This window comes from Strix aluco, chromosome 9 (genome assembly GCF_031877795.1).
Source record: "Strix aluco isolate bStrAlu1 chromosome 9, bStrAlu1.hap1, whole genome shotgun sequence".
In the NCBI taxonomy this organism is placed as follows: domain Eukaryota; kingdom Metazoa; phylum Chordata; class Aves; order Strigiformes; family Strigidae; genus Strix; species Strix aluco.
Window position 1 is genome coordinate 2,691,601 of NC_133939.1, and position 13,630 is coordinate 2,705,230.

Below are 13,630 nucleotides of genomic sequence, written 5' to 3' on the forward strand. Positions count from 1 at the left end.
ATCAATTGTAAAAGTGTAAAAAATGGCCTTTTGTGATTTGTGGGCTCTACCAGCTCCTGAGCAAGGAATTGCACAGCTGACGTCTATAATGTAACAGGAGAAAGAAGTCTATTGAACGTGACCCCCCCTGCCAGCAGCAGCTGACACTGTGCCAAGAGTAACCCTAGAAATTCTTCGTTAAACAGCACATTGGCTCATGTTCTGCCAAGAAACTCAAGGAAAGCAACCCTATACCTTGCTAATCTCTGAATCTTGATAAGCACTGGAGTTGGGGCTGGCCTGAGGAAGGTGTGATTTAAAAACAAATGCTGTCTGTTTGGACACTCTGAAGACATAGCAGTGCAGGTGAAGGATGCCGGAATGCTGAGGACTGGGCTCTTGGTGTGGCACCATGGGTGGGGAGGGAAGGGGGACTATGTCAGGAGGTGCCTGGGAAGTAGCACAGCCATAAAAGACCAAAAGCAACAGCTTAATCCCCTGTTCCAGGCTGGGAGATGTGGGTAAACTTTTTGTTGCCAAAATGAGGAGAGCACTGACTTCATCCCCGGCGTGGGGAGTGGGGAGATTACCCCACCTCCAGATTTGCAGGACAAATCCTGCTCTCCTGGGGCAATTTGCAACCATCAAACCCAGTTTGTGAATTGCTAATGTACAGCAGCCTTGGTGGAATCTCAAATTCCTGCGTAATGCAAGTTGTAATAATTGTTACTAACACCAGAAAGTCACTTTGTGGACAAGTAGTAAAATAACACCCGTAGGGGCAGGAGCTGTCTCCACAGCAAAGCCTCTAAGCTCTTAATCTCCAGCTGCAATATTTGCATTTTTACTGGGGAAGAGTTTGAAGTCTAAATGTTTTAAGGGGGATTTCTGGTAGGTGAACACTGTTCCTGTATTTCCTGTTGCCAAATGTGTCTGACAGAGAATTATAGTCCTAAACCACTGAGCAAGAAGAGGAAGGGAATGGCAGGCACTGGCCAGGGCACCAAGCAGTGGCGGTGGGCAGGGAAGGGGCACGGAACGAGCGCTGTGACAGTGTGCAGGGTGACAAAGGGGGTGATGCTGCCCTGCTCCAGCCCCCCGCCACCCTGCCTGGGTCCTGCTATGACTCCCCCCACACCTCCCAGGATGAAGGGGGGGGGTCCCCACGAAGGGGGTCCCTACTAAACCCTTACTTCCCTGCAAAACCTCATCTCCCGAGGCAGCTCTTTGTACCTGTGTTAATGTCATGCCATACCAGCGCTTTTCATGGCTTATTAATTAACTTCCCCCCACCCCTGGGAACACTTAGCCACTCCCTTTGTCCTCACCTGTCCCAGCCATTTATAGCAGCGATGGGATGCTAGAAATAGAGACGTGTACGCTAAGAGCCGCAGGAGCCCGTGGACAAAAGGAGTATTGGAGTCGATTTGCAAAGGAGGTATTTTCTAGCTTGCAGCAGTGAGGCAGCATGAAAAGCCCTGGGTGCGCTTTAAGGTAAGGGGAGAGGGAGGTGAATGCTATGGGTGCAGAATTAAAACACGGTTTGTAGAAAGGTCTGGCTCAGGTAATCCCTCTAAGTTGTTAACAACCTATGGAGTTAGTTACAGTTTGCTCTAGGGTCGAGATTAATTTCGCCGTGAATGTTTCTTTCCTGTATTCCAGGTCTTTTAATTTGAAAGAACCTTGTTAGCTTGACACAGAGATCTGTTATTTTCGGCTTAAGCCAAATGAACAAGAAGGTTGTCTCAAGCCTTAAAGCATCCGTAGTGGCATCTCCAAATTCGACCTGAGAGGTAGTTTTTCCGTGTTTTCTTCCTGGCTGGGAGATGGCACGGCGCGGGTCAGAAAGGTGAGTCAAACCTCTGGTGCCAGCCCTGCTGACAGCTCCGCAAGTTTTTTGGCTTCTTAGAAGGATTTTGTGTCTTAGCAATCAGCTCCCAAGTGTTTCCTCAGAGGGCTCCCAGGCTGGTTGCGTGGCTATCATGCTTAGGTAACTTGTGCGCGAGATTCAAATTGTGGCTTTGTCTCTTTGAACTTTGCTTTGCACAAGACTAAAGGGGCAAAAAAGTAGATGGTGGCTGTGATCGTGCCCTGCAACTCTCAGCTATGTCGGGCCTCACACATCCTTCCTTGTCGTGGGCAGAAAAAAGAAATCGTTGCAGGCATGATCTCATATTGTGCCATACCCTCCGTGCTCCCATCGATACGCCGTGGTTACGAAATCCCTCTGCTGATGGCTGTAGCTGTTCGTATAAAAGATCAGCTCTGTCTTCCCTAACGCCACGTACCTGCCCTTCAGCCTGCGTGTGTGAGAGAGTCAACAGTAAAACATCTCTCAGGCCTGTGGGACTTGACTTTCTCGAAGGGATTAAAGGATGGGCGATATTTTAGCCAACGTTGAATATGACATCTATTGGCCCAACACATACAGATTTAGAAGTGGCTTGGTCAGAGACTCGCAGTCTTGTGACAAAAGGGGGGGGTGTGGCACTAAGGGAACACTCTTTAAGAGCAGTGCTGGCTCTCACAGAGGTGTGCAGGGGCGGTGGGTGCTGAATGAGTGGTGAAACCCCCCGTGCAGGTTTGCAGGACATGCTGACGCTGGTGACAGCCCCTGCGAGTGCAGCTGCGGGTGGCCAAGCTCCGGGGGCTGATGGGGATGGGACTCCCTGCAGTGACTGGGGACAGGACTCAGCTGCACGAGTGCACCGACCAGTGCCCTGCGTACCTGAAACCCTCTCCTCTCACCCTGGGCTCTGTTTTCCTGCACTCCTCCCCGGGGGTCACCTCGATCCCTGCCCTTGGCCCTTTCCCTGAATGCCTCCAGTGCTCGCCTTCGCTGGGCTGAGGTGCAGTGGGGTGGAGGTGGCTGCAGTCTCCTCCCTGTCCCCACTCCCCACTCACTCCCGGAGCTGGAACCTTTCCATTCACACATCCCCAGGTAGGGGAACAAGCACCACGCCACAAGATACCATTGTTTGACACCCTCAGGACAAGCCCATCATTTCCGCGTGGGGACTGGTGCCTCCATGGCCTACGTGCCAAAAGAATCGGTCACTCTTGCTCCTTAAAACTGGCCATTCCAGGAAGCTGCCGTGGTTTTGGCAAGCCCAACGTAGGCTGGGCTGCCACTGCTTGTGGTGACAGCGTGGACATTGCTCGGCTGCAGGTTGCTGTTGTCTTCAGGACAGTGACACAAGAAGCAGGGTGAGATCTGCACGGCCCCTCGGGGCTTGCTGGTGGCACTTGGGTGCCCGTAACTTGCCCACAGGGCATGTTTGGTGCTGCAATACCAGTCCCTTGAGCTGCACCAGCAACACTTTGAGGTTTCACATGCCTAGATAATCCGGACTCTTATCCCTCCCCATGTCTCTATGTGAAAAAGCCAGCTGTTGCTTGGGGCTTTCAAAGCACGTCCAGACAAAACGGATCTGCTGGGAGCATCCAGTTGTGCTGGAGGTGGGCTCGGTGTGCTGCATGTGTTTGCAGATTTGGAGTCAGGACAGCACTATGTAATCTCTTATTAAAGTAAACGACTATTAAAATATAATGGATGCCTTGAGGTGATAAGATGTAGAGGTCTACAGAGCCTGTCTTCTTGCAGCAGAAGGGACTGTTAATCCTTCTGGAGCATATTGTGATCCTGATCTATCTTCAGGGTTGTTGAAGGTGTATGCTGATTTATTTGCCCCACAACACATCAATCTGGGTAGCCGTTGTGGGGACACCACCCAAACAAACACGCGGACCGTTATTGCACGTGTTAAAGTCCACAGAAAAGGTGCAGAAGAAGGACATTGCCAGATGGGCTTAGGCGAGACCTCCAGGCAGGCAGGATGACATGTTTTGGAAAACCATCGCACCAACGTTGGCTTCAGTTTAAATGAAAGACCAAAAAATAGGCAGGGGCTGCATTTGACAGATGTGAGCCTGCTCTCTGCCTGTGGGCCCATCTGCATTTCTTCTCCTGTCTCATCTCTACTTACATAGAGCGATTGAAGAGAAGGGGATTGTCTCACCCCCATCCCCCTAACAGCCCTGGGACCAAAAAATTAAATATTGATGAAAGACTGCCTGCAGCAATGTCTTGAAACTCTTCATGCATGCAGAAACTGTGCTGCAAATTCCTGTCAGAGGTTGGTACCAGCTGTGCCTGAGGGTCTTCCCTGGCTTTGGGAAGGGCTCTTCTGCCTGAGAATTTCCCACTTGGGCTGGGGTGCCCTTGGACAAGGAAAGCACTCTCGTGCAAAGCAAAGCTTGAAGCAAAAGTGGTTTCCGGCAGGTTTGCGTGGTGAGCGAAGTCAAATGCTTTTCTGCAGTGCCATCACGATGTTGCGACATCGCCGCTTGTCTCCGCTCTTCCACTGTGTTTACATTCAGTTTGTGGCTCCCCGCTCAGAGCTAGTGCAGCTGGCTACGGTGGCTGATTTATCTGCAGCTCTCCATGTTCTGTTGGGCTTTTCTCCCACCCTCTCTCCAGTGTTCCACGGCCGGATCCAGGCTGTCACAGCCCAGCTTATACTGTGGCCAGTCAGTGGGAGGCTGTAGACCGGGCCAGATAAAGCTGGTGGTTGCACTCTTGTAAGGCCAACTGGAAGGAGCAATTCAGTGTCTTTCACATGGTACAAGCTGGAGGCTATGGAAGCCACCACCCTGTGTAGCAGGACCATGTGTGAGGACGCCCTGGCCAGAAGGGCGGTAGAAAGGACCACCAGGTCCAGCCCACAGCAAGTCACATACCCCCATTGACCCTCAAACTGGGCAGGCTTGGCGCCTGCCTTGTTCGTTTGGGAGAGTGGGAACTACGAGTGTGACCATCCCATGCTGTAAATGGGACTATATCTTCTCAAAACAACTTAAAGCCCAAGCCAGATCTGCTGCATTTTAGAAATGGTGGCTGGAAACATAGAATTCACACCAAGTTAAAAAAGCTTTTAGGATCGGAGAAGCCAGGTCAAGCTTGGTGATGAAAAGTTTGTTTTTGGTGGGCATCAAACCTTCCTCTACGTGTCCCAGCTGGAATGTACTGACATGGTGGTTGCATAATTAGTGCTGGGAAAGACTCACCCCTCATCATTACCCAGGTAAAGCGGGAGTCGATGAAGTGCTTGGTCCAAAGGGTTGCCTCTCAGCTCAGGCAGTTTAAAGTCTGGCCAAAGTGAGGAGATCTGTTGAAAGGATGAGGCTGAGCATGAAAGCTGACCTGGGAGGAGAAACTGTCACAGCAGGGAAGCAGTCCTCTTGTTTGAAAGCAGGGGGTAATTAGTCCATTACAGGTGCTGTTGGGTTATTAATCGGTTTTCTGTATTGAAAAAAATCTCAGTTACATTGAAAAAAAAAAAAAATCAGTTTAGTGTTCCTTTGAGATCCCCATCTTCTGGAGTGATATGATTACAGCAGCCACTCAGATTTCTTACCAGGGGAATCCTTATACCCCTACAAAGGGCTCATTTTCTAGTGAATAGACTAGAAGTTTGAATAGTGAATAAGATCTAAAGCCACAGAAACCAAAAGAAAAGCAAAACAAAAGGCATCAGAGCAGAGTGGGAGGCTGTCGGAAGATTTAGGCTCTGCCCGAAGTAGACTGTGTCTAGACAGAGGCTGAAGTTCAGGAGAGTGGTAGTGAAAGTGGAATTTCTCACTGTTCTGCCTCTGAGCTGCTGATGGAGCTGGGGGAGCCAAAGGTACCTCGCACCAATGAGACATAAAATTGTGCTCCCGGTGATAAAAATTCCCAAGGGCAATACGCAGAGTTTGGTGGTTCACGTTCAGGAAGGACCATCAGATAAAAATCCACTGAAACTCCTCTTTCTTTCTTTCTTTCTTTGTTTCCAGGCAATGTCTCATTTTCAGCCTTTGCCTGGGACTCATCTTCCTGTCAGGATTCTTCCATATGAAGAATAAAAAGTACATGTAAGTGAAGCAGAAACAAGGTTGCATGACTTTGTCTGCCCAGGGCAGCAAGGATCTGACCTGTGACACTTGATTTAACTCTCACGAGGTTTTGGCTAATACTGGCAGGGCATCAGCCCAAAGTTAGGTCCACATTTGGGCAGGCAAGGGATCAAATTAACCAAAGTGCAGCTCTTTGGGTCAAAATAAGCCATATGGAAAAAGAAAAGGGGATTGATCTGAAGCCTTTGGGTAAGTGAGGACCTGGAGAAGCAGAAAACTGACCTGTACATCTGAAGGATGGGGCTTGTTTGAGTTGGTGCCTTGCACCAGATGCAGGTGTGGTATCAGAAGGAGAACTTGCTCAGGTTTGGCTTTGCCAGGTCTCAGAGATGAGGTACAGCACTGGAGAGGCTTTTCTTCCCATCCCTTGCCTTCCTGCAGAATCTCGAAGAGCTCCAAGGTGCTGCTGATGCCTTCCATGCCTTGCCATGCCAAGACTAACGTCATGTTCCTCAAGACTCACAAGACGGCCAGCAGCACTGTCCTGAACATCATGTTCAGGTTCGTGGAGAGGTACAACCTCACTGTCGCCCTCCCAGCTGACCAGCTCGTCCACCTGGGCTACCCAAAGACCTTCCTGGCCCGCTTTGTGGAGGAATTTCAAGCCATAGGACAAAACTACAACATCATGTGCAACCACCTGCGGTTTAACCCCTCAGAGGTAAGAAAGAGCCGTGACACCTGTGGAGAAACCTGGTTGAATAAGCAGTGCCTCCAAACTAACAGCCTCTCTTCTTCCTCCCTGCAAATAGGTGCAAAAGGTGATGGCAGAAAACACCTTCTACTTCTCCATCCTGAGGAACCCCATTCCTCTGCTGGAGTCTTCCTACATCTACTACAAGGACACTGTTCCTGCCTTCAGGATCTCCGAGAATGTGAATGAGTACCTGGCATCACCACTGGAGTATTACTATCCAGAGAATTACAAGCAAAATATCTACGCCAGGAATATCATGTGGTTTGACTTTGGCTATGACAACAACGCAGTGCCCAACGAAAGGTACATCCAGGCGGTCTTGAAGGATATTGAAAAGAACTTCCATCTGATCTTGATAGCAGACTACTTTGATGAATCCATGATCCTCTTGAAGCACACTTTGTGCTGGGATCTGGATGACGTGATTTACTTTAAGCTCAATTCCAGAAGCCAGGACACCATCCAGACCTTGACTCCAGAAAGCAAGGAGCGGATAAAAACGTGGTGCTCACTGGACTGGAAACTCTACCTGCACTTCAACCAGAGCTTCTGGAGCAGGATTGAGGAGACCATAGGACTCACGTTGCTGGAGAAGGAGGTGAATCACCTGCGAATGAGACAGAAGGAGCTCATGGAGACCTGTCTCTCGGACCAGGAGGCAGTGGGAAAGGATTACATCAAGGACAAAGCTTTCCTGCCTTTCCAGTCAGGGTCTGCAAATATCCTTGGGTACAACCTCAGAGAAGACTTAGACAACAGGACTCTGAGAATCTGCCAGAAGATGGTTATGCCAGAGCTCCAGTACACATCCTACCTTTACAGTCTCCAACACCCGCACAAGAAGAGGAAGCGGTTAGGCTTGCCCTCGCTGTGGAACAGTTCCCAGGAGAAGATGCAGCTCTCAACTCCCAACTAGGACACGCGACAACCTGCTGCGATTTCCCACCACTGTGCATCACCCTACGTCTGGCACGTGACTGGCCCACAGGATTCTTGCGTATGAGGGGGAGGCGGGGGGGGGAACTTTGTTTGGGGCCACCAAGCTGGCGGTGGGTCCCTTTTTGGGGACCTTGAGCCAAACGCTCTGGCTGTCCCCCTGCTGCTGCCGAGCGCTGGGCAGGCTTTCAGCTGGCTTCAACATTCCTGCCTCTTAATCATTAATCACGGGCTTAATCATTTTGTTTGCATTTGACTTTATTTAATAGCCATCATTATGTCCAGGATGGACACAGCTCACTAGAGCAGGTCCTGATTTTCGGTGTTTAGGGGGAAAAAAGGGGAGGGGAGGGAAACAAGGAGGAGAGCATGACAAGGGGACGCAGAGCTTGAAGGTGTAGGAGAGACGTTGGGTCTTCCATCCAGCAGCATCCGTGCTCAGCGACATCCAGCCACCATGCAATGCCAGGGCTGCTTTTCAGTTGGGAGTCCCGAGCACTGTACCCAAAGCCGGGTGGGCTGGTTGGCATCCTTCCCCTCCTGGCACATGAGATGTACCTCTCGTGTGTCGTAAGATGAGGGGGGCCCTCTGCACCACTTGGGAGAGCTTGGCGCTCTCCTGGGAGGGCCCGTTTTGTGGTTTCACCCCTCTCTCTTGGGCGAGGGTCCCTGGGCATGGACGGTCCCTTGGGCTCAGCACCCCTGAAACCCTTTATCAGCAGAGGCTTCGCTGGGCGCCTCCCGTGCTGTGTTGGCCAAACTCTCCAACACTGATTAGGAGAGGGACAGAGGGAGGCACGGCCTTTGCTTGTTTAGGGCATGACCTCGTTATTGAAGGAGGTAATTAAACGTGCCTGGGATGTCTTTGCTCGTTAGCCAGCTCCCTGTTGCCATGCTGGTGCTGAGAAGGTTCGTCAGAAGGACGGCAGCACCAAGCCCAATGGCTTCGTCAGTGCCGTTAATGATTGCCCAGCACACCTGCCATCACCGATGGTGCAATATTTCAGAGCTTGGCCAGCCTCTCCGCTCGCTCGCGCTGATCAGGGCGGCAGCAGGGACCGGGGTGGCGCGATGGGTTGATGGATCCAGGGTTGCTTGGCTCGCAGCGTCGCCTCGGCGGTGAAGCTCAGCCCCGGGAGCAGGAGAGATGCTGTCGGAGGGGAGCAGGGTGAGAAGCAGAGCTGGGCTTTTCCTCCACTGTGTTTAAACCTGGCAGGTAGCCGGGGAAGCCGGCTGAGGCAAGGGTTAACCTCCTCCTGCGCTGCAACCTGCTCCTCTGCAACCCATGTGATGTACAACAGGAGCAACACCAGATTAACAGCACCTTCACAGTTTTCTGCTCCAGCAACCCCAGCTAAAATTAACCCGGCTTAGGAGGCATTTGTAACTGGTGGAGGTGGAGGAGATGGCGGGTGCACGTGTTCAGCCTGGGCAATCCCTGGGGGCCTTTCCCAGCCCTTTCTGCAGCCTGAGCCTGAGCTTTCACCTTGGAGCTTCTGATCTGTGACGTGCCATGTGAATTTTGCTGAGCCCCTTTAGCTAAGCTGATGCTGGAATATAGGCATCAAAATTATCACTTAACAGCTGACCTGCGTGCGGATGGGGGTCGTGGGACCCTCTGGACCACAGCCCCCCAGTCTGGGGAGCTCGCAGCTGGGGTGGACCATGGTGAATGTGGGTTGCAGCACCTGGGCAGGGAGGTCTGGCCTCTCCCAGGGAAACTGAGGCAGGAGATGCAAACACCCCCCACCACCCATGGCTCCCTTTTCATCCCTGCTCAGGGGTTCTGAACAAGGTGGCTCGGCAGCCGCGGGGCCCCCGGCTCTGCCCGGGCTGATAACGGTGCCTTTGTGCCGCCCGGCTGCCGCTGCTGACTCAGGGCTTTTTCCCGGCCACCGCCACTGCGGGAGCCCCGTGACCCATCGGTGGGGGGACCCTGCAAGGGGAGGGTGGCAGCGAAGCAGTGAGGCGACTGCAGAAAGCCAGCGGCTGCGGGAGCCGGCGGTACCCCGCGGTGAGGGCGAGGGACGGAGGGGACACCCCCAGCCGAGCAGGACCCGGTGAGTGCCTTCGCTTTCTCCGTGGGGTGTTCAATCAGCAAAAAGTCATAATTAAAACACGGGTGAAAGTCGCCCTCGGCTGCACCCCAGAGCAGGACACCCATCTCTTCCTGCGGGGATAACCTGGGACATGTAACCCGGGGACAGCTGATGGCAGCGGCTCCTGCTGTCCCCAAAGGCCCTTGGGGACCGCTCGCACCCCACTGCCACAGGGACACCCTGGCCGGGGACCCCGTGATGCGTGTTGTGCACCCCGGGGTTCCCCCACAGGGGAGGAGGAAACAAGGAGCCGGCTGTGTGTGCTGTGCTGGAGGCACCAGAAATGCAGGACAAAAACTCCCTGAGCCCCTCGCGAAGAGCCCGGGTCCGGTCGCGGGGTCTTGGCTGTGCGGAGACGGGCCCTGTCCCCCCAACACACCCGCTTGACGATGGGAGTGGGGAACCGCAGGTCTCACTCTGCTCTTTGCTGACTGGTCTCGATTTATCAGAACCCCCTTTTGAAGAGCATCTTGAAGATCAACTTAATTTTATTTTGGGGTAGCCCAGCTCAGCCTCTTCAGTGTTACCCAAAATCCCGTCCCACCTTTGAGCAGCAGTGACTTGCCACCGCGGCAGCACATGTTCAGCCCCCAACCCTGCCCATAGCGACCTGCCCTCCAGCCTGTGCTCCTGGGGGGTTCCCCAAACCCACCAAATTAAACCCCAAACCCCTCCAAGGACAACACAGCTCTCACCCTCAGCTGGTTCCCCCACCCACCTTCATCACCCACCCAGGGTGGGGCTGCATCTTTCTGCCGTAGACACCATGGGCTCCCGGCACTTCCCCGCCCGCACCGTGCTCTTCGAGAAGGAGTCCAACGGCGTCACGTACCGCGTGCCCGCCCTGCTCTACCTGCCCTGCGTGGCCAAGCTGCTGGCCTTCGCGGAGGAGCGGCTGAGCGCCGACGATGCCCACGCCAACCTGCTGGTGCTGCGCCGTGGCACCATCTACGGGAGCTACGTGGAGGTGGGACGGGGGAGACACCCGAGGCTGGGGTAGAGGGGGGACACGCTGTGCCTGGGACATGAGGACGGCCAGGGAGGGGGGGGGTTGTCCTTCGCTGCTTGTGCGTGGCACAGCCGAGCTCCTGGAGGGGAAGGGAGGCTGGGTTGGGTGGAGTGGAGTGGTCCTCACCCTCTCCATCCTCTCTTCCTCCCCGGGTAGTGGGAGGACATGCGCGTGCTGGAGACAGCGACGCTGCAGCACCACCGGTCGATGAACCCCTGCCCACTCTACGATGAGTTCACCGGCACGCTCTTCCTTTTCTTCATCACGGTGCTGGGCAGGACGCCTGAAGCCTACCAGATCGTCACTGGCCAAAATGTCACCCGCCTCTGTTGTGTCACCAGTGCCGACCAGGGCCTGAGCTGGAGCACAGCCACAGACCTGACGCAGCAGGTCATTGGTGGGGCCATCAAAGGTAGCCCACCGGAGAGGGGCGAGGAGGGCGGGGGAGGACAGCCAGCAAGAGGGCAACCATGGGTTTTGGGCTCCTGGATCCACCCATGATGTGGCTGGAGGTGGCCTCAGGGTAGGGAGCCCACAAGCATCAAAGAGGTGGGGTGGAAGAGGACCTCAAGCAGAGGGGTGAGGGGATGGAGGGAGTATCTGTGTAGCTTGCACAGGGGGAGAGAAGCTGGAGAGGCCCCATAGCTATGGGTAGGACCATGCATGAGGACCACCAGGCTGCACTGGGCTCCGCATCCCACCACCGTGCTTGGCTAGGCTGGGGTGGGGGGGGATGCGCTGGAGACCCTTCCACATTGGGCATGTCAGGGGCACCATGGAGGCCACTCTTCACCCCTCTCCCATCTCCGCTCCCCCAGACTGGGCAACGTTTGCTCTGGGCCCCGGGCACGGGATCCAGCTGCGGTCTGGCCGGCTGCTGGTGCCTGCCTACAGCTACCACATCGACTGCAAGGAGTGCTTCGGGCAGCTCTGCAAGACCACCCCGCACTCCTTCGCCTTCTACAGCGATGACCACGGCCGGGGTTGGCGCTTCGGGGAGTTCATCCCCAACCTGCAGACGGGCGAGTGCCAGCTGGTCTCGGTGGACGAGGAGGACGGCTCCAACGTCCTCTACTGCAACGCCCGCAGTCCCCTGGGCTTCAGGGTCCAGGCGCTCAGCACAGATGATGGGGCCGTCTTCCACGGGGGGCAGCTGGTCCAGCGGCTGGTCGAGCCCCCCCATGGCTGTCACGGCAGTGTCATTGGCTTCCCCGCACCTTTCGTCTATGTCCCCGCCACTCCCCAGGACCCCGTGATGCCCCTCCAGGGCTCAGCTCACCGGCTGCTCCCTGGGATGCTCCCAGGGTTTCGGTACCTGCCCGCTCGACAGGCAGCGGGTGATGAGCTGCCCACCCTGGCCACCAGCAGCCACCAGCAGTCAGCCCAGCCTGAGGAGGGCTGTCCAACCCCAGGGCATCACGGCCATGCCCGTGGCATCACCTCAGTCCAAGGGGACCCTGTGGCAACTCCTAGCCCTGCTGCCTTCTTCCAAGCGCCGACATGGGTCCTCTACTCCCACCCCACCAGCTCCATGTCACGGGTCAACATGGGGGTTCACCTGAGCACCTTCCCCAGGGATGTAGAGAGCTGGACTGAGCCCTGGGTCATCTACGAGGGCCCAAGTGCTTACTCGGACCTGGCTTACATGGAGCTGCCCTACAACGAGGCCTCCATCTCTGGTGGCCCAGCCATCGCTTTCGCCTGCCTCTATGAGAACGGGACACAGTCACCCTACGAGCAGATCTCCTTCAGCATGTTCACACTGCACGATGTGCTCCAGAACATCCCCCTGACAGCCACTGCTTCCCGGCGGGATGGTGGCCCCCCGCGTCGCAGGAAGTGGGGGCGAAGGAGCTGCCTCGTCTCCTAGTGCCCCCCCCCCCCCAGGTCAGCCCCCCACCCTTTGCCCCCCAGTGCCAGACCCCCGGGCACCAATCCAGAGACCAGCACGTCGGGATGCTCCCAGGCCGGGGTCCTGCCACCGGCCAGCATGGCCACATCACACAGAAGGCACGCGCTACCGTCCCAAAACTGGGTTTTATCTCATTTTCATTGTAATTTTTTTAATTATATAGTTAGTTGGGCATGGAGTCTTGTACCACCAGCCCAACCCCATCCTCCTTTCCAACCACATGAGCCACCCCATGGGTGGCAACACAGCGATGTGGGGAGGAGGCAGCCAGGGGCACATCATGTCACCTGCGTGTGCCAGGTGCTGGGTCGGGGACTCGTGATGCTCCAGCTGGTACCACCCTGCTCTGAGGGTTTTCCTCCTAGGGTCATAATTATTTATGTTCCTTTTTTTAATTGCTTCTTTTTAATGATCCCGTTCAAGCCAATTCCTCTTTTTCTCAGCAGCCTCTCAGAAATCGCTGTGCTGGTTTTGGCTGGGATAGAGTTAATTTTCCTCATAATAGCTGGTAGGGGGCTATGGTTTGGATTTGTGCCGAAAACAAGCGTTAATAACCCAGGGATGTTTTAGTTACTGCTGAGCAGTGCTTACACAGAGTCAAGGCCTTTTCTGCCTCTCACCTCACCCCACCAGTGAGAGGCTGGGGGTGCACAAGGAGTTGGGAGGGGACAGAGCTGGGACCCCAACTGACCAAAGGGATATTCCAGACCATATGACATCATGCTCAGCAATAAAAACAGGGGGGAGGCTGGCTGGGATGCACTGCTCAGGGACTGGCTGGGCGTCGGTCGGTTGGTGGTGAGCAATTGTTTTCATTTGCATCACTTGTCTTTCTCGGGTTTTATTTCTCTCTGTTATTTTCTGTTTCATTACAATTGATTTATTTTATTTTATTTCAATTATTAAATTGTCCTTATCTCAACCCACGAGTTTTCTCACTTTTACCCTTCCAATTCTCTTCCCCCATCCAGCTGTGTGGTGCTTCGTTGCTGGCTGATTACTTTTTTTATTAAGCTACCATGGACACGGTGACTTTCCTCTGA

At 54.4% G+C, this 13,630-nt stretch overlaps 2 protein-coding genes across 4 annotated transcripts; both read left to right on the forward strand.

Moving 5' to 3' along the window:
- The first annotated feature begins 427 nt into the window (after nucleotides 1-427).
- GAL3ST2 (galactose-3-O-sulfotransferase 2) lies at nucleotides 428-7,808 on the forward strand. 3 transcript variants are annotated; one of them, XM_074833381.1, is made up of 4 exons: nucleotides 428-1,473; nucleotides 5,815-5,892; nucleotides 6,316-6,595; nucleotides 6,687-7,808. In XM_074833381.1, exons 1-4 carry the CDS (start codon nucleotides 1,448-1,450, stop codon nucleotides 7,545-7,547), a joined length of 1,245 nt encoding a protein of 414 aa, XP_074689482.1. In that variant the 5' UTR covers nucleotides 428-1,447; the 3' UTR covers nucleotides 7,548-7,808. The 3 variants fall into 3 exon arrangements, with proteins under 3 accessions (XP_074689482.1, XP_074689483.1, XP_074689481.1); XM_074833382.1 differs by lacking the exon at nucleotides 428-1,473 and adding an exon at nucleotides 1,485-1,828; XM_074833380.1 differs by lacking the exon at nucleotides 428-1,473 and adding an exon at nucleotides 1,836-4,115.
- Nucleotides 7,809-7,988: 180 nt separating this feature from the next.
- NEU4 (neuraminidase 4) lies at nucleotides 7,989-13,509 on the forward strand. The gene is made up of 4 exons (XM_074833367.1): nucleotides 7,989-9,627; nucleotides 10,402-10,633; nucleotides 10,832-11,087; nucleotides 11,494-13,509. The coding sequence occupies exons 1-4, from the start codon at nucleotides 9,323-9,325 to the stop codon at nucleotides 12,543-12,545; spliced, it is 1,845 nt and encodes a 614-aa protein (XP_074689468.1). The 5' UTR covers nucleotides 7,989-9,322; the 3' UTR covers nucleotides 12,546-13,509.
- Nucleotides 13,510-13,630: the final 121 nt, after the last annotated feature.